The sequence below is a fragment of the Podarcis melisellensis genome (genome assembly GCF_964234715.1).
Source record: "Podarcis melisellensis genome assembly, chromosome: 12".
Lineage (NCBI taxonomy): Eukaryota > Metazoa > Chordata > Lepidosauria > Squamata > Lacertidae > Podarcis > Podarcis melisellensis.
The window spans coordinates 60,678,821-60,705,136 of NC_138544.1; the positions used below are offsets into that span (position 1 = coordinate 60,678,821).

A 26,316-nucleotide genomic window follows, 5' to 3' on the forward strand; every position below is an offset into this window, starting at 1 on the left:
CACCAGGGGGCGCACAATAAGAATCCCTATGGGGCAGTGGCTGACCTACATTTAATAATAATAATAATAATAATAATAATAATAATAATAATAATAATATTTATACCCCGCCCTCCCTGGCCAGAGCTGGGCGCAGGGCGGCTAACACCAATAAAATTACAGTAAAAACATAATGGGGGGGGGGGACCCAATTTAAAATACAGGTTAAAATAAAATTTTCAATGCAGCCTCATTTTAAAAGTGGCCCATAGATCAAAACCGTAAGGGGAGGGAAACATAAGGGTCAGTCAAGTCCTGCAGGGCCCTAGTCTCTTGTGACAGAGCGTTCCACCAAGTCGGGGCCAGTACTGAAAAGGCCCTGGCCCTGGTTGAGACCAATCTAACCACCTTGCAACCTGGGACCTCCAAAGTGTTGTCATTTGTGGACCTTAAGGTCCTCTGTGGGGCAGAGAGGCGGTCCCGTAGGTAGGGGGCCCCTGAAGCTTGAACTGACTCTCAAACTCTCGGTTTGAGTTGTGTGACTCCAACTGGGTCTTCCTGACCCCAAATTGTTGAGAAACGTGGACTCAAGTTGCTTCTGGGGCCTGAAGCTGAAGGTCCATTTATTTCAGAGTAGATTCACCCCTGATATGGGGATCCCCTTTTAAGGTGGGGGTTTCCTGACAATGCCAAACTATTTGGAGTGGGGAGCAAAACTAAGAGGGTCTGTGGGGACCTCCCCAAACCGAGCGAATGGTGACCCAAAGGGCAAATGCTATTTTATGGGGTGTAGTGGTTAGAGAGTCAGGCCAGGACCTAGGAGGTTCAAATCCTCCCGCTCAGCTATGAAGATCAGTGGGTGGCCTTGGGGCCCAGTAAGGCCTCATCCTGACCTATTTCATGGGGTGGTTGTGAGATAAGATGTTGAGGAGGAAAGCTAGGTATGCTCCTTGGAGGAAAAGAGAGATATAAATGCAACCCATCAATCAAATAAGTGACAAGTGACGCACTTTGGCCGCAAAGCCCTTGGCCCCTTCAGGCGAAGCCTTCTGAGGGGGCTTCTTGTGGGAGTGGAATTGTAGAGCTGAAAGGGACCCCAAGGATCATCTGGCCCAACCCCTGGTTTGAAGGAATTTATGGTTTGAAGGATTGTCTATAAAGACTGTCTATTGAGTATGTACACGGTCATCGTGTTGCCTGGACATTGCTGGCATTCTCTTTGCAACACAGGGGTTTGTTTGGTCCCTCGAAAGCAGGAATCTCCATGAAAGGAATCCAAGCTCTGCTTAAAAACCCTCGAGGAAGGAGAGCCCACCCCCTGACAAAGGAGACCGTTCTTACTGGTGTTGAGTCAGAATCTCCTTTCTTGTAACTTGAGGCCATGGGTTCGAGTCCTACCCTCTGGAGCAGAAAATAAGCTTGCTCCATCTGCCATATGGCAGCCCTTGAGATACGGGAAGGTGGCTCTCCTGTCTCCCCTCAGTCTCCTCTTTTCCAAGCTAAACATCCCCAACTCCTTCAACCGTTCCGCATCAGGCTTAGTTTCCAGACCCTTCATCATCTTGGTTGCCCTCCCTCACCCACCTTCCAGCTTGTCAACATCCTTCTTAAATTGTGGTGCCCAGAACTGGACCCAGGACTCCAGGCACAGTCTGACCAGGGCAGAAGAGGGAGGACGGACTATGACCTCGCTTGACCCGGACACACGACCTCTGTTCATGCAGCAGAGAAAAGCATTCACCTTTTGGGGGGGCAAATTTGATGAGCATCTTCTCAATTCCTTCATCCAAATCATTTATAAAGACGTTGAACAACAATGGACCCAGGACAGAACTTTCACACACACCATCACTTTTTCCAGGATGGAGGGCAGAGCATTGGGCTGTTAGCCCTCCCTAGCCCCTTCCTCCACAAATTCTCTTTTAACCCTTTCCTAGCGTTCCTGCTTAAAGGTAAAGGGACCCCTGACCATTAGGTCCAGTCGTGGCCGACTCTGGGGTTGCACCGCTCATTTCACTCTATAGGCCAAGGGAGCTGGCGTACAGCTTCTGGGTCATGTGGCCAGCATGACTAAGCCGCTTCTGGGAAACCAAAGCAGCACACGGAAAAGCCGTTTACCTTCCCGTTGGAACGGTACCTATTTATCTACTTGCACTTTGACGTGCTTCTGAACTGCTAAGTTGGCAGGAGCAGGGACCGAGCAATGGGAGCTCACCCTGTTGCGGGGATTCGAACCGCCGACCTTCTGATCGGCAAGTCCTAGGCTCTGTGGTTTAACCCACAGCGCCAGCCGCGTCCCGTGGCAATACTATTTGTGCAGAATAGACACCACGCCATCAAACACAACCGGTCTTCCCTGCTGTTTGTGGTCTGCAAATGACACGTCACTGTTAACAGAATCACAGACTGTGGAGTCCTCTAGGCCACCCCCTTGCAGCGCAGGCATCTCAGCCCAAGCATCCATGACCGGTGGCCAGCCAACCTCTGCTTAAAAACCTACAAGGAAGGAGAAGCCACTTCCTTCTCAGGCTCTTCCACTGATGATTCCCACAATTTGCCCTGTGTTTCCTTTGCATTGAAATTTCACATGTGGCAAAAAGAGTCCAGCGAAGACTGCTGCCTGATGTCAAGTGGCAGAGAGTTCCAAAGTGTAGCTGCTGCCTCCCTGAAACATCAGTTTCTTACAAATGTGGAAGGGGTATGATGTGGTGCCTGCAAAAGTGCTAGTTTTTTCTTTTTTGGATCTGGTACGGGGGTCAAGTTGGTGGCAGGAGTGAGGTTGTATCCCTGTGGAAGTTCAGCCTCCAAAAGTGGCAGTCTGGGCAAAGGGGGGGGAATGCAGAGCTGCTGCGTTGACTCCTTCTGTGTGTTGGTCAGGGGGCTTGCGTGGGGCCCCTCTGCCATCTCAGTCTGCCACCTCACTCAGTCTGCGTGGGGAAAGGACTTGGGGGTCTTGGTGGACCACAAGCTTCACATGAGTCCACCGTGTGATGCAGCAGCAAAAAAGGTGAATGTTAGTCTCCAGAGCAAGGGAAGTCACAGTCACGCTCTCTTCTGTCTTGGTCAGACCCCACCTGGAGTCCAAGTCCAGTTCTGGGAGCCCCAATTTAAGGAGGATGTTGACCGGCTGGAAGGTGGGCAGAGGAGGGAGACCAAGATGAACAAAGGTCTAAGCCTGATGAGGAACGGTTGAAGGAGCTGGGAATGTCTAGCCTGGAAAAGAGGAGGCTGTGAGGAGATACAGGAGATACCTTCCAGTATCTTAAGGGATGTCACATGGAGGAGGGAGCAACACGAACCCACGGCTTCAAGTTGCAGGAGAGGAGCTTCTGACTAGACCTCAGGAAGTGCTTTCTGACAGTCGGAGCTGTTGGGCAGTGAAACAGATTCTCTCGTGAGATTGTGGGCTCTCCTTCCCTGGAGATTTTAAAGCACAGGTTGAGTGGGCCTCTGCCAGGGATTCTCCCCCCCCCCCCCAGCTACTGTTTATTGATGTAAATAAGTTTGTATTTGACACTTGAGATCAAGATCCAAACCATGGGAGAGAGGAGACCCAGCTGCCCTGGGGGGCAACAGTCTTGCTGCTGCTGCTGCTGACCCACCTTCAAGTCCAAAACATTTTTCCAGGGTGGATCCTGAGCCCTGGATCACAGGAGGCATTGAAAAGAACTTTTGAGCAGCCTTTTTGCCAGGCCTGGGTGCCTGCCCTGCACCCTGCCAGCTCCTAGGAGCTCTGGGAGCAGCCCCCCCCTCCAGACACCTGCTACTCAGCCCCACCCACTGGCCAGCAGCAGCCAATCGCTGCCTCTCTCGGCCAGCCTTCCCGTCCCCTCCCTCCTTCTCCCAGGTATGATAACTCAGGGCTGCCCGCAGGAGCACCCAGCCTAAGCAGCCCTGAGAGGGGAGCAGAGCCCAGGAGCTGGACAGGTAAGGGGCACCTCTAGGGAGGGGGCGCCAGGGATCCAACTCAGAGCCAGGGCTGCAATCCCAGGAGGCGCCCCCCTTGGGCACAGCCCCCCCCCGGCAGCACAGAGGGTCAAAGCTCCAGGGAGAGCATTTGCCTGGTTTCCTCAGGAAGGAGGCCAGGGAACGAGGGCACCTTCGCTCCTGCCAAGCCCGCGATGCCCCACATGGCACGGGAGTTTGTGGTTTTCTGCAAGCAGACAGGTTTTCTCTAATCTGCTAGTGCTGGCCTGTTAACACTGGGATTTGCAGGCCCTCCCAAAACCCAGCTGGGCCTCCCCCTCCCATCCTTGTCCCTCTGCTGTCACCCCGTTTCTCTCCCCCCGCTGCTGCTCTGACCCCGGAGGCATCTGAGGGGGGCATGGTCTGGGGTTGCCACTTGCTTCGGAGCCACGCTTTCTGGTTCAAAGACTTCCAGCTATTACTCAGGGCTTAGAAAAATGCACTCTGCACGTGGTCGGGGGGGGGGAAACACCCCTTCCTGGATATATTTGTTATTTCTATAGCACTTCAGAGGGTTCCGCAAAAAGCGAAGAGTCAGGCAGGCCCTCCCAAAATATCTCGTGGCCCGTTGCAAAGTGGCGACCCTGCCGTCAGAGCGGATTCTTGGCAGCCGCTCTACGAGGCTGGAAGAGGGAGAGGCGAGGCATTGCGTGGCCGGGGGTGAGCTAGATGGCCCTTGGGGTCCCTTCCGACTCTATGATTCCCTGAGCCCCTCCAGGCCTCCTCTTCCCATTACGACCCTCCCCAAGAACTCCGTTTCATCCGCTATTAAAGTAAAGCAAGAAAACAAGGGAGATGTTGCGATATCTGAATTCAGATAAGTTGTCAAAAATATGATAACAAAACCCTCGTTCTGCGCTTTACAGCAGATTGAAGTCCACAGACTTTTACCCCGGGAGATTCCAGCCGCAGCGGCTCAGCTGAGATCAGGCGGCGCTGCCAGGCAGTTCACATTCAGCAAAGCGGGAGAGGAGGTTTTGCAAAGCCTTGCGCTCGGCTCCGTCGGGGTGGGGTGCCCTGTCGAGCAAAGCGCCTGGCCGAACTGCTCAGCTGTGCTCCACGGTGCCACCAGTGCGAGAAGTTCTCCCACCACATGTAGCGGGGATGGGGCTGATCCAGACTCGGGATGGCAGCATGCAAGGCAGGGAAGGGTTAAAGACTCTCTAGCCCTCCCTTTGTGGGCGCTGCTCCCCCCCCGCCCCAAAAACCCCATTCGTACGATAGCTACTTGTAGGGAGGTTTCCATGTCCATACTGGATCGGATTAAAACCAGAGTTTTCTGCTGGCTCTTGACGACTTCGAGTGGGACAGGGCCCTGCCTTACACGCGGAAAGAATATCCCGGGTTCACTCGGCAAGGGATGAGCAAGGCCCTTGCTTGATGCGGGGCAGGTTTTAATTGCTAGGAGACGATATACTAATTCGATTTATCCCTCCAGGCACCCACGTTTGTGGGCTGAGTAGCGGTAAGCATCCCCCCCCCCCAGCAGCAGAATTGAAGAAGGTTGTACAGCCGTCCATTTAGCCGGCTAGGATGCGAGCTGCCTGGCTCTCCCTTTTCGTGTACCCGACTCTACCAATTACATTTTCTGTGGTCTGAGACTCTGCTAAGAAGCAAGAACATCCTTGCTGGACTTGACTGTCATCTCCCACACTTGTGGCTGCCACTCAGTGTAGCCAAGACGAAGACGAAGACGAAGACGAAGACGAAGAAGAAGAAGAAGAAGAAGAAGAAGAAGAAGAAGAAGAAGAAGAGGAGGAGGAGTAGTAGTAGTAGTAGTTTGGATTTGATATCCCGCCATTCACCCCCCTTAAGGAGTCTCAAAGCGGCTCACATTCTCCTTTCCCTTCCTCCCCCACAACAAACACTCTGTGAGGTGAGTGAGGCTGAGAGACTTCAGAGAAGTGTGACTGGCCCAAGGTCACCCAGCAGCTGCATGTGGAGGGAGGAGCGGAGACGCAAACCCGGTTCACCAGATTATGTGTCCACCGGTCTGAACCACTACACCACACTCCGGGGTCAGACTCTGGAGAAAGAATGGGGCCCGGATCCTGCCCCGACCCCACTTTCTGACGCCTCCCTCTTTCTCCCGCAGGGCGAGATGTGGTCCTCTGCTTTGGCCATCTTCGGCTTCCTGGCCGCGGCCGCCGCCGGCCTCCCCCCGCAGCGCCACGAGGGGGTCTCCATCTTCTCCGACTTGACTCCGGCGGAGCTGCGGGCCGTCCGCGACTTTCTGCTGGGCCGGCCCGAGCTGGGCCTCCAGGCGGATCCAGACCCCTCCCTGGCCAAGAACAGCCTCTTCCTGGTGGAGCTCTTGACCCCGAAGAAAGGGCGCGCCTTGCAGTACCTGGAGTCCGGGGAGCGCCGCCCTCGACGCCGGGCCAGAGCCGTGGTCTTCTTCGGGGCCGAGGCGCAGCCCAATGTCACCGAGTACGTGGTGTGGCCCCTGCCCAAGCCCACCTCCTACCGGCCCTGGGGGAAGCCGGCGCCCTTCGCGGCGCGGCCGATGTCGCAGCTGGAGTTTGGGCTGCTCTCGCAGCGGCTGGCGGAGAGCCTGGCTCCGCTGCAGCAGTTCCTGCTGGACGCCTCAGGCTTCGGCTTCGGGAACTGCGGCGACCGGTGCCTGACCCTGACGGAGGTGGCCCCGCGGGGCCTGGCCTCGGGCGAGCGCCGCACCTGGCTGATGCTCCAGCGCTTCGTGGAGGGCTTCTTCCTGCACCCGGTGGGGCTGGAGGTCCTCCTCGACCACCGGGAGCTCGACCCGAGCCTCTGGCAGGTGCAGAAGCTGTGGTACAACGGGCGCTACTTCAGCAGCGTGGAGGAGCTGGCCCAGCTCCACGCCTCGGGCGCCGTGTCCGTCGTGCCTCTGCCGCCGCACCCGGACGAGAGCCTCTTCTCCACCTTCGTGCCGCGGGGGAGCTTCTCGGCGGGGCCCCCGACGGACGCGCACGGCGCCAAGGTATGCGAGCCGCAGGGCCGTCGCTACTCGGTGCGCGGCAACCTGGTGGAGTACAGCGGCTGGAGCCTGGCCTTCCGCCTGCGCACGTCCACGGGGCTGCAGCTCTTCGACGTGCGCTTCAACGGGGAGCGCGTGGCCTACGAGGTGAGCGTGCAGGAAGCCATCGCCATCTACGGGGGGAACACGCCGGCCGCCATGCAGACCAAGTACATCGACGTAGGCTGGGGCATGGGCTCCGTGACGCACGAGCTGGCGCCCGGCGTCGACTGTCCCGAGGGGGCCACTTTCCTGGACGCCCACCACCTGTACGACGCCCCGGGCCCCGTGCGCTTCCCGCGCGCCCTCTGCGTCTTCGAGCTGCCCACGGGGGTCCCTCTGCGCCGCCACTTCGACAGCGACTTCCGCGGCGGCTCCCACTTCTACGCGGGCCTCGAGGGCGCCGCGCTGGTCCTGCGCACCACCTCCACCGTCTACAACTACGACTACATCTGGGACTTCCTGCTCTACCCCAACGGGGTGCTGGAGACCAAGGTGCACGCCACGGGCTACGTGCACGCCTCCTTCTACACGCCCGAGGGGCTCCGCTACGGGAACCGCCTGCACGAACACCTGCTGGGCAACATCCACACGCACCTGGTGCACTACAAGGTCGACCTGGACGTCGCAGGTGGGACCCTCGCTCGCTCGCTCCCGGAAAGTGGCGCGGGGGGAGTCGGGGGGGGCCTAAGCCCAGTCCATCCTCAGTCGCAAGAGTCCCCTTTCCCCCTTTCCAGTTACTGAACCGGCCGAGCTCCGAGGAATTGCCCCTGTTTGCAGCTGTGGCTGCTTTTATAGCATCGTAGAGGCAGAAGGGATCCCCAGGGTCATGTAGTCCGATCCCCCGCAATGCAGGAATCACAGAGCCCTCCGCAGGTAGTCTCCCACGAAGGAGAGCCCGCCGCCTCCCAAGGGTGCCCGTTCTGCTGTCGAGCATCCCTTGCCATCAGGGTCACGTCTGAAGAAGAGCCAGGCGCCCCCCCCCGTCGGGGAAAGGGAGGGGCGGCTGTGATGTTCTCGCAAGCCGCTCTCCTCGCCCCTCGCCCAGGTCCAGAGTCTCCGGGGGGCAAGAGGCGCCTCGTTCTCTCCTCAGGCAACCCCGGGAGATAACGCTGGACTCTCGAAGGCCAAGCGGGGAGGGGAGGGGGCTCCCGCGGCCAAGCCCCGTCCTTGACCCCCGGCAGAGGAGCTCGAAGGCAGGCAGGCAGGCAGGCAGGCAGGCAGGCAGGCAGGCAGGCAGGCAGGCAGGCAGGCAGGCAGGCAAGGGGGAGGTCCCAGCCTCTGCCTCCAAGAGCCAGAGCGAGCTGCCCCCCCCCCCCGCCTCCCAGTCACTCTGGAGGCTCCATCGCAAGGTCTGCAGAACAGAGCAGAGGGGTCTCCCCGCCCCCCAACTCTGCTTCTTGAATTTGTAGGGCAGCAGTTACCATCTTTTTTCGGGGGGGGGGCGCCCGCTTGGTGCCATCAACTTACTCCCCGTGCCCCCTCCCTACAAAAAGCATTATCCTCAGAATATCGGCCTGCGCAACCATCTCAGGAAGATAAGCATAGAATCAGGGAATGATAGAGTTGGAAGGGACCCCGACGGTCATCTAGTCCAACCCCCTGCAAGGCACAACGTAATAAAATTCAAGCAGGGACAATTCATTGCACATTTACGGAAACTCCGATCAAAACTGATTAGTTTAACTAATTCAACAAAATTGGTGCGCTTCATTCAGCGACTGCAGCTTTTCCAAGCCCGGTCGTTTGCACCTGCCGCGCCCCCTGCCCCATAGCGCCCCCAAGGATTCCCGCTTCCCCCTTGAGAGGGGAACCTTTTCCTCCCTCCTGCTGCTGGAGCTGCCCCGCCGGCTCTCCTGCATGGGGCAGAGGAGGAGCCCTGGGGCTGGCCCCTTTCGCCGCGCCAGGCGCCCTCCTTGGCCTTAGCGAGCCCCCTCCCCTGCTGCCGGTTCTCCTGACCCCCGTCCCCCCTGCTCTCCCCCCGGCAGGCCTGGAGAACAGCTTCGAGACGCTGGACGTGGCTCTGGAGAACATCTCTCTGCCCTGGGAGCCGAGCCAGCCGCTGGTGCAGCCGCGCCTGGATCCTCAGCCGCGGCTCCGCGAGCGCCAGGCCGCCTTCCCCTTCGGCAAGCCGCTGCCCCGCTACCTGCTCTTCGGCAACCCGGCGAAGCCCAACCGCTGGGGCCACCGGCGCAGCTACCGCCTGCAGCTCAGCTCGCACGCTGACCGCGTCCTGCCCCGCGGGTGGCGGGAGGAGCGCGGCATCACCTGGAGCAGGTGAGCCCGGCAGGTGGGGCGGGCGGGGCAGGCAGGTGAGCTGGTACGCCGAGCGGGAGGGCAGCCCCCGCCCCACTTCCCAGCCAAAGGGAGCGGCGGGTCGCCCACGCCTGGAGATTCTCCGGAGTGGACGGGACGGTTTCGCTCCCGCCGTCGGGGTCTGGCCAGAAAGAAGGCTGGAAACAGGTGGCAGGCAGGAATTGCTCCCGAGGAGCCGCTGCTGGACACCCCGGTGGGGCCGGTGCTGCTCTGGCGCTGGGCTCCTGCTGCAGAGAAGCGTGGGATTCCAGCGTGGGAAGGGACCCCAAGGGTCAACTAGTCCAACCCCAGCAAGGCAGGAATATGCAGCTGCCCCACATCAGGATGGAACCTGCAACCTTGGAATTATCAGCCCCTCTCTCTAACCAAGGGAGCTATTCAGGCTTCAGCTTCATTAACCTGTAACCCCCAAATTTAGGATCTCCTCCAAACTGGTGCCAAAGGTATGTATTCGTTTTGTGCCCATTTGGACCGGAAATTCTGCATTTTGTACTCCCCCCCCCCAACTGAGTAATTAACATAGCAAACGGGGTTCCAGGTTAACATCCCAAAATCCAGCGTGGTCTGATCCCCCCCCCAAATGACATTTTATTGAAGCTTGCTGCTTGCCTGTGGGTTTAAGAACCTAAGGAGAGCCTGCTGGATGAGGCCAAGGGGGGCCCATCTGCTCCAGCCCCCTGTTCTCACTGTCACCTGCCAGATACCCCAATGGGGAACCTGCAGAGAGCCTCCCTCCCCTCCTGGCATTCAGAATCGTCTCTGCCTCTGAGTGTGGAGGGCAGAGGAGAGCCTAACCCTGTGGAACAGATGGGGAGAAGGGAGCCTCCTTGATCCGGCCCAATCGCCTTCTCAATCCGGCCCACGGATGGTCCAGGAATCAGCGTGTTTTTACATGAGTAGAATGTGTCCTTGCATTTAAAATGCATCTCTGGGTTATTTGTGGGGCATAGGAATTCGTTCACCCCCCCCCCATTATAGTTCAGTCCTCCACAAGGTCTGAGGGACAGTGGACTGGCCCCCTGCTGAAAAAGTTTGCTGACCCCTGATCCAGCGGGCAGGAGGTATTGGGCGCTTGGGTGTGGGCTGGCCTCTCTTTGATGGGGTGGGCTCAGGGGCACCCATGCCCAGGGACTGAGGGGTGGTGTCCCTCCGGCAGATACCCCTTAGCAGTGACCCAGCATCATGACAACGAGGACACCAGTAGCAGCCTCTACATCCAGAACGACCCCTGGAGCCCCACAGTCAGCTTTGAGAAGTTCCTCCAGAATGACGAGAGCCTGGAGAACCAGGTGAGGGCGGCCTGGGGGTGGGGGGCAGGAAGAGGAGCAGCAGGGCAGCTCACTTGGGGTTTTGGGGGGGAGCACACACGGAGATCCAGGCCAGGGCCAGGGCAGGCAGATTCATGCTCCGTGATGCTCCCAGGACGTTTCCGAGCACAATTCAAAGTGTTGGTGCTGACCTTGAAAGCCCTCAACGGCCTCAAAGGCCCAGTATCCCTGAAGGAGCGTCTCCACTCCCATTGTTCTCCCTGGAGACTGAGGTCCAGCGCCGAGGGCCTTCTGGTGGTTCCCTCCCTGCGAGAAGCAAAGCTACAGGGAACCAGGCAGAGGGCCTTCTCGGTGGTGGCGCCCGCCCTGTGGAACGCCCTCCCATCAGATGTCAAAGAGAAAAATAACCACCAAACTTGAAGAAGACATCTGAAGGCAGCCCTGTTCAGGGAAGTTTTTAATGTTTGATGCATTACTGTACTGTATTCTAATATTTTGTTGGAAGCCGCCCAGAGTGGCTGGGGAAGCCCAGCCAGATGGGCAGGGTATAAATAATAAATTATTACTATTCTTATTCTCCCTCCGGCAGGACCTGGTGGCCTGGGTGACGGTGGGCTTCCTCCACATCCCCCACTCGGAGGACATCCCCAACACGTCCACGCCGGGCAACGTGGTGGGCTTCTACCTGCGACCCTTCAACTTCTTCGATGAAGACCCCTCTGTGGCCTCGCGACGCACCATCATCGTGCGCCCCTCTGAGCCTGGGGGCAGGTCTGGGGTGCATGTCCAGCGCTGGACCCCGGCTGACCCCATGCCCTGCGTCTCCCAGGAGCCCTTCAGCTACAATGGCACCTACTGGCAGGTGTAGCCCAGCCCCAGGCAGGATTGGCCCCATCTTCTTCCTCTCCACCCCTCAAACCCCAACCCCAGACATTGACCTCTCCTCTCGGCACTCCTGGCTTGCACCAAACCCACCCCCCAGATCCAACCCCCCCCCCCCGACTTCAGGCTTCCTGTGCACCTCAGACCCAGGCGGGGGGGGCACCTGGGTGAAGGAGGGGGGCTGCCCCTCTAACATGAGGCAACTGATTTCCTGGGGCACAAAATCAGTTTCATATTAGGAGATTTTTTGAGGGGGGTCATCCTCCCCCACCACACACCTGTTTGAGAGTAAAGACAGCCAGCAGGAAGGACTTCTCCAGATGAGAAGGATGCAGGAAGGGCATGTGCTGGATCAGGCCCATCTAGCCAAGCACCTTGTCCTCACAGGCCCTGACCAGATGCATCCATGCTGTGGAGTTTGCTGCCACGAGACGTGGTGTAGCAGGACCCCCCCCCAACCATTCAGTTTGTACAAACTTCACACACACTCACACTCACACACTACATGCACTACGCTTCTGTTATAAATTCATAGAAAATCAACCATGCATCGGATTTGCACTGTTCCACTTTTATTTTACTCCATGAAGGAAGGACTACAAAATGGGGAAGGTTTGATACAGGGCAGCCATAATCCCTTCACCATCCCAGCACATCCACAGGAGCCCTGCCCAGTTGCTATGCCAACCCTGATGGTCCTAGACAGAAGACCATCAAGATCACAAAGAACTTGCATATGGGAGTGGATTCAGCATGGACTGGAATAAAGGACAATAATCAGCTCTTCCTTCTGGGGGCAGGAAACTGCAAAGTCCCCTCTGTCACCTGGAAAGTACTCATGGGGAGGGAGAGAAGGGAACCAGCCAGGTGACAGGACACTCAGGTTACCACCACAACTCCTCCCTCACCCCTCCTTTCTGTGATGTATGTATGATGTTTCTGGGGGGTGGTCTTGATCTATGGGAGGGGAATTTCAAAAGTCTTTATAAGCCCTTGCACAGCATTTTTCTTTGTCCTTCCTCTCTCCTGCAAGTGAGGGGAGCACCCTGTTGCAACAGTTCAATAAAGGCCAAGCCTACAGGCTGCTGTTTTGCTCCAAGTTATCCTGGTTCGTGTCTTTGTTTTTGTCCAAGGGAGCCCTCGGATTTTCCGTTAACAGTTGGCAATACCGTGTGTGTCAGTGGCTTGAGCAAATTGCTAGAGAGGAGGAGGGGGGCAGGTGTGCCAGCAGTTATTACTCACAGGAGCTAAGTAGAACCTCCATGTGCCGAGAGGGTCTACCACTGAGCACTGTCCTCTGGGGACACAGAGCAGGGAGGAGGACCTGATGCCCACAGGCCCAGCTTGTGAGGCTCCCCAAAGCACTGGGCGCTGGACTCAAGTGATTTTTCCTGCCCCAAATGTCCACTTAGTCATACGTCAAGGTCATAAAATAACTAGTTGACTAAGAGCACGTGCTGGATGAGGCCCGTGGCCCATCTGGTCTTGCACCCTGTTCTCCCAGTGGCCAACCAGGTCCCCCAAAGGGAAGCCCACTAGCAGGTTTCGAACTCAAGACCCTCTCCCCTCTTGTGGCTTCCGGCGACTGCTGTTCAGAAGCGTTGCTGCCTCTGAGTGTGGAGGGCAGAGCAGAGCCCTCCAGGAATTTCTCTGACCCCCTTTTCAAGCCATCCAGCCCCCACAGTCTCCTGCCGGAGGGGGTCCCACGGTTTAACTTCTTGGATCCATCCTGATAACTATTTAATTAAAAGTCTTACAGTGACTCCAGTGGTTTTCTTCAACCAGCTTCACACATCTGGAAGGGGGGAGTGAAATCCCTTTCCTGTCTCCTCCTCCTCCTGTTTGCCAAGTTCACAGAAGAGTCCACCTCAGAGTCTTTCCCAAGCAGAGGATGGATTTTAACTCTCAGAAGAGAGTCTTGCAATCCCTCTGGGCAGTCCCTACATCAGACACCAGGGGGCGCTCAATAATCTCCCAGAAGAATCCCTATGGGACAGTGGCTGACCTACATTTTAATAATAATAATAATAATAATAATAATAATAATAATAATAATAATAATTAATAATGATTTTATTTATACCCCACTCTCCCTGGCCAGAGCTGGGCTCAGGGCGGCTAACACCAATAAAATTACAGTAAAAACATAATGGGGGGGGGGGACCCAATTTAAAATACAGGTTAAAATGCAATTTTATATGCAGCCTCGTTTTAAAAGTGGCCCTAGATCAAAACCATAAGGGGAGGGAAACATAAGGGTCAGACTGAGTCCAAACCAAAGGCCAGGCGGAACAGCTCCGTCTTGCAGGCCCTGTGGAAAAATGTCAAGTCCCGCAGGGCCCTGGTCTCTTGTGGGAGAGCGTTCCACCAAGTCGGGGCCAGTACTGAAAAGGCCCTGGCCCTAGTTGAGACCAATCTAACCTCCTTGCGACTTGGGACCTCCAAAATGTTGTCATTTGTGGACCTTAAGGTTCTCCGTGGGGCAGACCAGGAGAGGCGGTCCCGTAGGGAGGGGGCCCCTGAAGCTTGAACTGACTCTCAAACTCTCAGATTGAGTTGTGTGACTCAAACTGGGTCTTCCTGACCCCAAATTGTTAAGAAACGTGGACTCAAGTTGCTTCTGGGGCCTGAAGCTGAAGGTCCATTTATTTCAGAGTAGATTCACCCCTGATATGGGGATCCCCTTTTAAGGCGGGGGTTTCCTGACAATGCCAACTATTCAGGATGGGGTGCAAAACTAAGAGGGTCTGTGGGGACCTCTCCAAACCGAGCAAATGGTCACCCAAAGGGCAAATGCTATTTTATGGGGTGCAGCGGTTAGAGAGTCAGGCCAGGACCCATAAATCAAAATACAACACATCAATCAAATAAGTGACAAGTGACGCACTTTGGCCGCAAAGCCCTTGGCCCCTTCAGGCGAAGCCTTCTGAGGGGGCTTCGTGTGGGAGTGTAATTGTAGAGCTGAAAGGGACCCCAAAGGTCATCTGGCCCAACCCCTGGTTTGAAGGAATTTATGGTTTGAAGGAATTCTATAAAGATTGTCTATTGTGCATGTACACGGTCATCGTGTTGCCTGGACATTGCTGGCGTTCTCTTTGCAACACAGGGGTTTGTATGGTTACTTATTGCTGTCCCAACTTCCTGGAAAGCAGGAATCTGCGTGAAAGGAATCCAACTTCTGCTTAAAAGCCCTCGAGGAAGGAGAGCCCACCCCCTGCCAAGGGAGACCCTTCTTACTGGTGTTGAGTCGGAATCTCCTTTCTTGTAACTTGAGGCCATGGGTTCGAGTCCTACCCTGTGGAGCAGAAAACAAGCTTGCTCCATCTGCCATGTGGCAGCCCTTGAGATATGTCTCCTCTCAGTCTCCTCTTTTCCAAGCTAAACATCCCCAACTCCTTCAACCATTCCTCATCAGGCTTAGTTTCCAGACCCTGGATCATCTTGGTTGCCCTCCCTCACCCACCTTCCAGCTTGTCAACATCCTTCTTAAATTGTGGTGCCCAGAACTGGACTCAGGACTCCTGGCACAGTCTGACCAGGGCAGAAGAGGGGGGACGGACTATGACCTCGCTTGACCCGGACACAAGACCTCTGTTGATGCAGCAGAGAAAAGCATTCACCTTTTTGGGGGGCAAATTTGATGAGCATCTCCTCAATTCCTTCATCCAAATCATTTATAAAGACGTTGAACAACAATGGACCCAGGACAGAACTTTCACACACATCATAATTTGTCACTTTTTCCAGGATGGAGGGCAGAGCATTGGGCTGTTAGCCCTCCTTAGCCCCTTCCTCCACAAATTCTCTTTTAACCCTTTCCTAGGGTTCCTGCTTAAAGGTAAAGGGACCCCTGATCATTAGGTCCAGTCGTGACCGACTCTGGGGTTGCGGTGCTCATCTTGCTTTATTGGCCAAGGGAGCCGGCGTACAGCTTCTGGGTCATATGGCAGCATGACTAAGCCGCTTCTGGTGAACCAGAGCAGCGCACGGAAACGCCGTTTACCTTCCCGCCAGAGTGGTACCTATTTATCTACTTGCACTTTGACATGCTTTCGAACTGCTAAGTTGGCAGGAGCAGGGACCGAGCAATGGGAGCTCACCCTGTCACGGGGATTCGAACCACCGACCTTCTGATCAACAAGTCCTAGGCTCTGTGGTTTAACCCACAGCGCCACCCGTGTCCCTTGTGTTCCTGCTTAGCATGAAACAAATTTGGTCTCAAAGGAACCACTCGGAGTTTGCATTGCATGGCTGGTCCTACCCCCCCCCAATCCCAGTGCCATTTGCAGAACTCAAGGGTTGCCTCCTCTTTGAGGCTGCCAAATCCCAAGCCCCCCCTGCCCCCCCTATGCAGGTGGATCAAACACACAGGAAGCGTGGCAGGGCAGGCATCCAACTCGAAGTTTATTGGGCATTGGTTCCTAATGCTGAGTACAGCATGCAGGTGGGGGGGGAGATGGGGGTGTCACGTGCATGTAGACAGGAGGGTCCAGGAGGGCAGGAGGGCGCAAGGCCCTTGGGAGCACCCGTGGCGTTCAAGGAAATGGGCCCCCCACTGATGGAAAAAGAAACGCCTTTGCCCCCACTTTGGAAGAAAGTGTCTTGTTTGTGGGGAAGAGTTTAACCCATGCTTCCCCCTCTTGTCGGAGTCAAGCGGGAGATGCAGCCAGCACAACCTCCTTGCCCCAACTCCAATTTCTGGGAGCTGTGGATCTTATGGGGGGCAGAGAGAAAAGTAGGGGTCACTCAGATGAGATGCAGCCCTGCTCCCTATATGCAGTGAAATGAAAGGACAGGAAGATCAGGAAGTTTTCCCACAGGGGGAGGGAGAGGAAATCAGACAGGGGGGGAAGGGGGGGGAGAAGCCCTTTCAGACAACCAAACCTGGGCACTGTGCACAAGCCCCCACTTGCCTTTAGAGAGGGGCTGCCCCATAGCTTAAGCTTCTCCTGTGGGGATCTCACCTCTGGTGGGGAGCCTATGGAGGGAGGACTACTCACTTTCCTTTGACTCCTGTTGGGTAGGGGGGGTCACTTTCTCTTCCAGGTCCTCCCCCAGCCTCTGCCTCTCTCCTGCCCCCCACCCCATCTCCTTCCTAGCTCTGTTGGGCCCCCTGCAGCCCCACACTGCACTGGGAGAGGTGCTGGTGAGAGCCCACAGCTCAAAACCTGCCTGCTGTGGCCCTCCTCCCCATCGCCCCCCCGGAAGATGGACCCACTGGGATGACTGGTGAGACTGGGGTCAATGGGAAGGCCTGGCATCTGAAGTGGGGCTTCATGGGGGCCCCCCACCCTGACTCCAGAGGGCTGGCTCTAGGTGTCCCCCCCACCAAGGGTCAATGGCTATGAGTGGGCACCCACAGAGGCAGATGGGGGCTGGGAGTGGGGCAGACCCCCTCCCCATTATTGAAAGGGGTTGGACTAGCAGTTGGCTCCTTACCTTTCCCGCCCTGATCTGGCCACAGTGATCCGCGCGATGCTCACCTCCAGACTGGATTATTGTAACTCGCTCTACGTGGGGCTGCCCTTGAGACTGACCCAGAAACTCCAGCGGGTGCAGAATGCTGCAGCGAGACTCCTTACGGGGTCCTCGCCGCGGGATCACATTCACCCAGTGCTCTACCAGCTGCACTGGCTCCCGGTGGAGTATAGGATCAGGTTCAAGGTACTGGTTTTCACCTTTAAAGTCCTATACGGCCTAGGACCCTCCAACTGCCACTCCTGGTATGTCCCACAGAGGACCTTACGGTCTCCAAACAAAAACATCTTGGAGGTCCCAGGCCACAGGGAGGTTAGGCTGGCCTCAACCAGAGCCAGGGCTTTTTCGGCTGTGGCCCGATCTGGTGGAACGCTCTGTCCCAAGAGACCAGGGCCCTGCGGGACTTGACATCTTTCCGCCTGGCCTGCAAGACAGAGCTGTTCCGCCTGGCCTTTGGCCAAGGCACAGTCTGACCACCAGCTCTGGCAATTCTCACAGAACTCTAGCCCAAAGATTGCCATTAATTTGATTTGAACTGATTTTATAATGAATTGATTTTAGAACGCTGTATTGTTTTACTGTTGTTAGCCGCTCTGAGCCCGGCTTTGGCTGGGGAGGGATGGATATAAATAATTTATTATTATTATTATTGTCAGGGGCTCAGGAGCAGAGGCACAGGAAAGGGAGGAAACGGAGAGCGAGGGGGAGGAATCCGAAGGAAACATAAGCGATGACAGTGGTCCGAGGTCTCTGAGTCTTTCCAGCGAATCGGAAGACTCACAGAAAGGGGCTCCCAGGGTCAGAGCAAGGGGGACACCCCAGGAAGAAGGGGCTGAGGGGACTCAGAGAGCAGCAGCTGGAAATCGGGACCAGCTTCCCCACCAAAGAGCAGTAGGGGGGAGGAGTCCCAGGTATCGGGATCAGGCTGCTCACCGCCAGCGGGAGGAGATGAGTCAGGATTGGCCACGCCTCCATCGGAGAGCGAGGAAACGGTCGAGAGGAAGGTTGGAAGCTGGGCGCGCGCGCCAAGTTCAAATGTACAGGCAAGCGGCACAGTGGGTAGCCCGGATAGGGAGCCAGGTCCTAAAGCCCGCCGAAAGGAGGGACAGGAGTCAGGGGGGTCAGCGTCAGAAGAGTCCAGGAAGGAGGAGACACCGGGGGGCAGAAGGACCCAGAGGAGAAAGGAGCAACGGAAAAGGTGGAGTAAGGCTAGGGTCTTAAACTGGTGTACAGGGGGTGGAGACTCAGACAGGGCTTCGCCGATCTAGCGTCTAGACGTAGAGCTGCACGCTGCGGCTTGTAAATGGAAACTGAACCTCAATAAAGACTTTTGTACATTACTACCGGCTAGCGTTGGTCCTCTGTGAGCTGGGACCTGGAGGCAGCTCTGACAATTATTATTATTATTATTATTATTATTATTATTATTATTATTATTAGATGACCCTGGAGGATCCCTCCTGACTCTACCGTTCTGTGCTTCTAAGCTAGGAGAGACCCCAGAAGGACACACCAGGACCGAACAGGGGGAGCCTCCCTCTCCTGGCACCCCAATGCACCCCCGCCTTCTCCTTGAACCCCTTGGATGCCCCCCAGCTTCCTCCCTCCCCCCGGCCCCTCCTTGGACCCACGGGTGGCTCTGCATCTCCTGCTGGTCTGATATGTTTGGGGATTACAAGGAGGGGATTCTAACCCTTATCAGTATTATTAATAATAGTTGTTATGAGTCATTATTACAACCGCTACTCCTGCAAGCAACCAGTCCGCTCGCCGCCATCCGCACCAGCCAATCGCCTGGTGGTCACCACGGCGACTGGCCCACCCCTGTTAGGCCAGCTAACATCACAGTGGGTGGGGGGGGCTGCCCCTCCTCTGGCCACGCCCCCTGGGCAGCCAATCACCACCATCCTTGAGGCTCATGGTGCGCCCCCCTCTCCGACCGCGACGGGTGGGGGGCCGCTTCCAACTCCCAAAAAGGCCCTCCGCTGGGGCTGCCTCTGCAAAGTCCATTAACTGCCAGGGTCCGAGCAGTGTCTGTGCAAGTCCGCGGAGAGGTCCGGAGGGGCCGGCGGCCGAGGGGGGGCAGGCAGCTGCCCTGGGAGCGAAAGGCGCCGAGGGGGGGCGGGGGGCAGCGGGTCCACCAGCAGCACCACGTCCCGGGGCTGGGCTGAGTCCATGCAGGGTCCCGGGAAATGGGAAACCTGAAGGGGGGGGAGAAAAAGAGGAGACAGAGTCAGTCCAGGAGGAGGAGGAGGGACCCCCAGGGGTACGAGGATCCTCTCCCTCCCTCACCCAATAGCTGTCAGGGGGGCTCCAAGGGGTTGGGGGCACACACATGAGACCCCAGGAACCAAAGTCCCACGTAAGATGTGATCGTCCTCCCCTTAATTCCATTTTTATCTCCATTCACTTATTTCTAACTATAGTTTATCCTAAAATTCTCTCCCCCCCCAACACATTTTGGTGTCTTTTCAGAGCCAAGAGCTGCACTGCAAATTCCTGGGAAGTGGGGAATCCACTTCAGAATGTCAGGAGAGCCTGCTGGATCCAGCCAGGCTCCTGCCTAGTCCAGCATCTTGTTCCCCTGTGGGAGATTAGCAGCCTAACCTAAGAAATGCATATTCTTGCTAGTTCCCACGAGAAGCGGCTAAGGGTGGATCTACACACAGGAAAACCCCCACTATAAATAACTAATTGTTATGAAGGAATAGGTTTCTGTGCAGCCAGTCTGAAACTGACTCAACCCCCCTTTCTTTCTTTCTCCAAGAGAGCATTTCTAAAATGCATTAACTCGAGCTGTTGAGCAAATGCATAACAAGAACACAGCTGTATAAACGAAGCTCTCTCTTTTATCAGTCACGGCAAAGGATGACCTTGGCTGTTCCAGTGGAATAGGGATGACATGTCTGAGTCTTACCTTGCCACACTCTGACGCACAGACCTAGTCCGGGAACAGCGCCAGAGTGTGTTCCTGGAGTTGGTGACCTCTTGCTCCAAGATAAGAGCATAGGAACAGGAATACCCTTATATGGTCAAGAATACAGGAAGGAACACCCTTTTATGGTTAAAAGTACCAGAGCAGGAACATCTGTGATGTCGACCTGCGTGTATAAGCTGACGTGGCTGGATTCCTGGGGAAGGAGGGTGCCTGGAGGATATATATGCTGCATGTAATCTCTCATTTCTTTGGACTTGCTGTGGACTGACCACGCAAGTGCCTTTCTGCTGCTCCAGAGCACAGAAATAAAGAACTCTTTCTCTGAACCAGCCCTCGGTGTCATTTGACTTCCTTCCTCCCGTCCGGGAGCAACGCAGAGCCCACCAATCAGTAAAGTCTAATAAGGCTACAGTTATAAAAAAACAAAAACAAAACCCGCTATGTGAAATTGCATAGAAAAGTTTTGTGCTCTACAGCGCCATCTGGTGTTGCATGTCTATAATGCATTAAAAAGGCTGTTTTTTGACTAATGTAGCTGAGTCCTAAGTCATTTGAGCTGCATTGCTTAGGCAGAGCCTGATACCATAGAAAGGCAACTGGTAGAGAGGGCTTTGCGTGACATCATTTCCCCTCCTCTCTGACCAGCGTTGGAGGCAGACATGCCTCTGCTTCCTCCAGCCTTGCCCCAATCCCTGAAGCTGGTCAGGCTGCAAAGACCAGTCTTTTGCCTGCCCGGCTGCCTCCCTCCCCTCACCTGAGCTGGGGTGTGGAGCGCCTGAGGCCGGGTGGGGCTGATGGGCAGGGGGGGCTCCCCTGGGGCCGGCCCGGGGCCCGGGGCCACTGGAGGCAGGGGAGAGGAGACGGCGCTGTAGGCAGGAGGCACCAGCACGGCCTGGCGCTGGAGAAGCTGCAGGATGGCCGACACGTCGGCGGTGAGGCGGCTCTCCAGCCTGGAGGGAGAAGAGAAACACAGAAGTGTAGAGTTGGAAGGGACCCCCAAGGGACATCTAGTCTAACCCCTTTGCAGGGCTGGAACCACAGCTCTCAGCGGCTCCCAGCTGGTTGCCCAGGAAAGTATAAAGACAAGGAAAAGTTTCTTACTGTCCTTTTTTATTTCAAACTTTACAGAGAGAGGCTATAGAACCCAGCCTCTTGGAGCTCCATCTCCCCAATCTCTCCCACTTCCTCATTCATCATCATCATCACCTCCTTTATGGGTGCTGCTACGTGCCCCGTCTTGGAGCTCTTTGCTCTTCTATTTTTAAGGCACACCAGGTTCTGGTGACTGGAAGCGGTTGCGGACGCCACATAACACCGGTCCTGAAAGACCTACATTGGCTCCCAAGAAGTTTCTGAGCACAATTCAAAGTGTTGGTGCTGACCTTGAAAGCCCTAAACGGCCTCAAAGGCCCAGTAGACCTGAAGGAGCGCCTCCACCCCCATCGTTCAGCCTGGATACTGAGGTCCAGCGCCGAGGGCCTTCTGGCGGTTTCCTCCCTGCGAGATGTGAGGTTACAGGGAACCAGGCAGAGGGCCTTCTTGGTGGTGGCGCCCTCCCTGTGGAACTCCCTCCCACCAGATGTCAAGGAGATTAACGACTACATGACTTTTAGAAGACATCTGAAGGCAGCCCTGTTAGGGAAGCATTTAATGTTTGATGTTTTCTTCTGTTTTTAATCTGTTGGGAGCTGCCCAGAGTGGCAGGGGGAAACCTCTGCCCTTCCCCCGAGGGAGCCCTGACGGGAGCTCCCCCCTGTCCCCCCTCCAATACCTGTTGAGCTGCTTCTGGAGCAGGTCCAGGCGAGCCTCCAGCTCGCAGCGCTGCCTCCGGCCGAGGGGGGCGCTGCTGCCCAGCGGGATGTTGAGGGCGGTGTGGGCAGGGGCGGGGCAGCGGGGCAGCTCTTGGTACTGATGCTCACGGCTCTCCCCCCAGAAGCTGAAGATATTGGACACGCCTGAAAAGGCCCCTGCGGAGAGGAGGAGGGAGAGAAGCATTTGGCGCCCGGCAACCGGCTGTTTGCAAGGAAGTGGAGATGTCTAGTCGTCAGGTTTGGCAACTAACATCTCCAGCCATAAATTTTACAGTTTGGCTTGAGAGTTGCGGTGCTCTGGTATAATTTTGTGTTCTGCTTTGACCTTCTTCCGGCTTTTCCCTCTGTACAGTCCTACCTCAGGTTACAGACGCTTCGAGTTGTGTGATTTCAGGTTGCACACCGCGCCGAACCCGGAAGTACCGGAACTGGTTACTTCCGGTTTTCGGCGCTTGTGCATTAATTGTGTATTAATTTGGAACTAATTAGTGTAATTGGGTTTATACTGGAAAAATAATTGGCAATTCTGTTTGCTAAACAGGCACATGAAGGGGTTAAGACCCAGAGAGTCCTTTAATTCCTAGAGGGCGTTCTGCGAAGTGACATCCTTTGTTTGCACAGGCAGGGGAAAGACAAGGGCTCTTAACCTTTTGTACTTCCGCCTGAAGAACACTCTCTTTCTGTAGCCCTGGGATCAGATGCAAGGTCTGATCTCCCAAGCACCATCTTTCATCTCAACCATGTATTTTTAGTAACTTAGAAGCAGTTTTGCCTGCCTTGTATTCATTATTGCTCTCTGCTGAATCCTGTGCAAGACTTTCAGGTAAGTAAACATTATATTTTTCATGCCTTATTTCTGTCTATGTCTAGCTCTGGCTAAGATTACACAGCCTTAGTTCCTTACTTCCAGTTTAAATGCTGTGAAGGGTGGTATATTTTTAGCTCTGCAAAACCAATACCGTATTTTTGTATTTTTCACTCCATAAGATGCACTTTTTTCTTCCTAAAAAGTAAGGGGAAATGTCTGTGCATCTTATGGAGCGAATGTGTGGTCCCTGGAGCCGAATTGCCCAGGGGCAAAAAGCTGATCCTGCTTTTTTTTGGAAAGAGGGAGGGGGGGTGTTGAAACAAAGCCGCTGATCGGGGAGAGAGATAAGGGATGCTAGAGATAAAGGAGGCTGCCTGGGAGGGGGGAGGTAAAGACAGCAAACTTGCAAAGAGAGGAGACAGGAAGACTAAAGCAATAAGGAGAGAAATTAGAAGAAAAAGAGGAGCAAAAAACTGCTCCAGCTAAGGAAAAGACACTAAGGCAAACAAGAGGGAAGGGGGTGTTGAAAGGAAACAGCTGATCGGTGGGATCAGAAGAGAGATAAGGGACCCTGGGAGGGGGGAGGTAAAAGCCCATGGATCCTCAGGATTTTTACATTGGGTCACCCCAAATTCACCATCAGATCACATAACATGTCCATGGCTACAGCCTGCCCCCCCAAAATCACACACCCACTGTTGCGTGGGGCCCAATGGCGCAAAAATGTGGTTACAAAGCATGGATCCACATGGATCCTCAGGATTTTTGCATTGGGTCACCCCAAATTCACCATCAGATCACAGGTCTGTGGCCACAGCATGAACCACAAAAACCATACATCCATTGTTTCTTTCAGAATATTTTTTTCCTTCTTTTCCTCCTCTAAAAACTAGGTGCATCTTATGGAGCGAAAAATACGGTACTTTGAATTTCTTCTCCTACTGAATAAAATCCATGAGGTGTGTGGGATTGCCAGCCTCAGGGTTTTAGGATGCCTGTATCAATGCTACTGGGAATTTAGGAACAGAGCTGTGAGAGACCAGCAGCCTCCTCAGGGATCTGGGAGAGATTCAGGGAGCATCTCTTTACACTCAGAGTAACTCATACGGAAACTGCCTGGGAAATGTGGGCTGCATTGGTACTGGGATTAGGAAGTTGGGGGGGAGGGGCTCTGCCAGGGAAACAAACCAGCTGCTTTGATCATCTCAGACGAGGAGAAGGCAGGTGGGAATCACAACCTCTAGGCTGCTAATTTGGGGGTTATGGCAACAGGACTTCCCCTGCCCCCCTGGCTTCATCCTGTCCAGGGCTGTAGATGGGGGTGGTGAGGTGGGCCCCCGCCAGGGGTGCAGGCGATGGGGTGTGTGTGTGCAAAATCAGCTAAAATATGTCCATAAATATAAATATTGATTATTGCCTCATAAGAAAAGGTTTTTAAAAGAGGGTGAATTGAATGGGGGGGGTGGAGGAAGGGACGCAGTCTGGACCGTTCTGCCAGGGGCGCAAGATCACGCGGCTACGGCTCTGATCCTGTCCTACCTGAGAGTGGGTTGCAGACGTTGCTGCGTTTGGGGTCCGCGGCTGCAGGGGAGGGGGGCTGGCCGGCAGGGTCCGTGGGGTGGAAAGGCGACAGCTCTGGGGCGCTGGAGACGGGGACGGGGGTCTCCTCCTCATCACTGGAGGGCGGGCTGGACGCCACGGAGCTGCTGAGGCAGGGGTCCCATTTGGGGGGTCCGCGGGGAGCCCCCGGAGCTTGGCAGTTCTGGCCGACGTGCAGCACTTTGGGCTGGGCTTTGCCTTCCCCCGGAATCTCCTCATCTGTGCGGAGAAGGAGAAAAGGTTATTGGCCGACCAGATCCAGTGAGTGGCAGTGCAGTGCAGTGGTTAGAGTGTTAGGCACCAGGACCTGGGGAAGGCCAGGGTTCAGATCCACCTACCTGGGGGCCAGTCACAGCCTCCTCTCAGCCTTGCCTACCCCGCAGGGCCGTTGTGGGGTTTAAATGAGGAGGGGGAGAAAGCTCCTCCCAGCTGAGAGACCCAGAAGTAGCAGCTGCAGGAGCACCCATGGGAAAGGGAGCACAGCGGGTGTTGGGAGACCCCTTGAGGTCATCCAATCCAACCCCCACCTCCTCACCTTTCTCGGTGCGGCGGCGGAAGGAGAGCTTGCGGCGTCGCAGGCGGTTGAAGCCGCCGTTCATCTCGTCGCTGCTGGGCGACCCCGGAATCATGTTGGTCTGGAAGAGAAGGGGTGGCCGTGAGAAGCGTACGGGGGGGGGTGTCTCCCAGGACCCCCACCTTTCTGGCCCTGAGTTGGCCGGCCACAGAAGCCCACCCCCCTCGGGTCTCCCAGGGTGACAACTCACGTCGCGCAGGTTGAAGGTGATCTCCAGGTTGGACCAGAAGTGGTCAGAGAACTCGGGGTACATGTCCAGCACCTCCAGGAGGTCCTCGCGGTGAATCTTGTGCAGGTCGCAGTAGGTCAGGGCGCGCACGTCTGCGTTGGACTTGCCGGGCCGGGCGTACAGGTTGAGGGGCTCCCCAAAGATGTCATTCTTCCCTGGGAGGGAGGGAGAGAAGGGGGGGAACTGAGCCCTTGCGCAGCCGGGAGAGGCGCATAGACGGCCACACAGGAGATTGCCCTCCTCGTCATCCTCTCGCACCCAGAGCTGGCTCTGCTGTTCCTCCAGAAAACCCCCTCTGCCCCTCCTCCACCCGCTTCTCCCTCCGTGGCCACGATCCCAGGCTCAGCTTCAGTGGCTCATCAGTGGCCCAGAGTGCCTTCCATCAGCTTCGGCTGGTGGCCCAGCTACGCCCCTATCTGGACAGGGAGAGCCTAACCACTGTTGTCTATGCTCTGGTATCCTCAAGGTTAGATTGTGTTCTACGTACGGCTGCCTCTGAAGTCAATTTTGAAACTTCAGCTGGTGCAGAATTCAGCGGCCTGGTTGCTCAGCAGAGCAAGACGGTTTGAGCATATTACACCAATCCTGGTCCGACTGCACTGGCTACTGATTAGTTTCTGGGCCCAATTCAAAGTTCTGGTTTTGACCTATAAAGCCAGGGGTCAGCAACCTAAGGCCCATGGGCCAGAAGCGGCCCACAGAGGTCGCTTGACCGGCCCACAAGCTGCCCCCAAACTGAGCTGCCCACTTGTGTGCTGCGCTAAACCAGCGCAGTGCGGCGACTTGCTTCTGCGGCGCTGACAATTGCGTCTGCGCAGACGCCAAAAATTGTGCCTCGGGATCTCTGTGGGAATGATCCGGCCCAGGCAAGATATACCGTATTTTTCGCCCTATAGGACGCACTTTTTCCCCTCCAAAAATGAAGGGGAAATGTGTGTGCGTCCTATGGGGCGAATGCAGGCTTCAGGAAGCTATCCGCTAGCCATGGGAGACCCAGCTCTCTCAAGGCTAGCGGAGACCTTGCCTGCACCCAGAAGCTTGGGGCGCGCTGAGCTCCGCACGCCCCAAGCTTCGGGATTAGCGCAGAGCACCTGGGGGGAAAATAATTCCCCCCCCAAAAAAACTAGGTGCATCCTATGGGCTGGTGCGTCCTATGGGGCGAAAAATACGGTACCTTGCTCACCACCCCGTATAAAGCCTTAAACGGCTTGGGACCCCAATACCTCAAGGACCGCCTCTTCCCATATTAACCTACCCAGACCCTGAGATCACATTCTGTGGCCCTTCTTCATGTGTCTCCTCCTTGTGAAGTCCGCAGGGTGGCAACACAAGAACAGGGCCTTCTCTGCAGTGGCTCCCTCTTTGTGGAATGCTCTCCCCAGGGAGGCTCGCCCAGTGCCTTCATTATAAATCTTTAGGCTCCAGGCGAAAACATTCCTCTCCTTAGTTGGAGGCTTTGGAGCAGAGGTGGGA

The 26,316-nt window shown here is 55.8% G+C and overlaps 2 protein-coding genes across 2 annotated transcripts in view; one reads left to right on the plus strand and one right to left on the minus strand.

Annotated features, from left to right (window-relative positions):
- Window positions 1–3,826: 3,826 nt before the first annotated feature.
- On the plus strand, window positions 3,827–12,013 carry AOC1 (amine oxidase copper containing 1). The gene is made up of 5 exons (XM_081931711.1): window positions 3,827–3,906; window positions 6,041–7,571; window positions 8,929–9,217; window positions 10,413–10,545; window positions 11,114–12,013. The coding sequence occupies exons 2-5, from the start codon at window positions 6,047–6,049 to the stop codon at window positions 11,390–11,392; spliced, it is 2,226 nt and encodes a 741-aa protein (XP_081787837.1). The 5' UTR covers window positions 3,827–3,906; window positions 6,041–6,046; the 3' UTR covers window positions 11,393–12,013.
- A 6,291-nt stretch (window positions 12,014–18,304) lies between these two features.
- KCNH2 (potassium voltage-gated channel subfamily H member 2) overlaps window positions 18,305–26,316 on the minus strand; it is a 78,869-nt gene continuing 70,857 nt past the window's right edge. Inside the window, exons 10-15 of the mRNA XM_081931522.1 lie at window positions 24,805–24,998; window positions 24,576–24,675; window positions 23,981–24,259; window positions 21,594–21,789; window positions 20,577–20,772; window positions 18,305–19,085 (exon numbers count right to left, since the gene is read on the minus strand). Of these exons, the coding sequence (XP_081787648.1) occupies window positions 18,894–19,085; window positions 20,577–20,772; window positions 21,594–21,789; window positions 23,981–24,259; window positions 24,576–24,675; window positions 24,805–24,998 (1,157 nt within the window). The 3' untranslated portion in view covers window positions 18,305–18,893. The remainder of the gene's footprint in view (window positions 19,086–20,576; window positions 20,773–21,593; window positions 21,790–23,980; window positions 24,260–24,575; window positions 24,676–24,804; window positions 24,999–26,316) is intronic.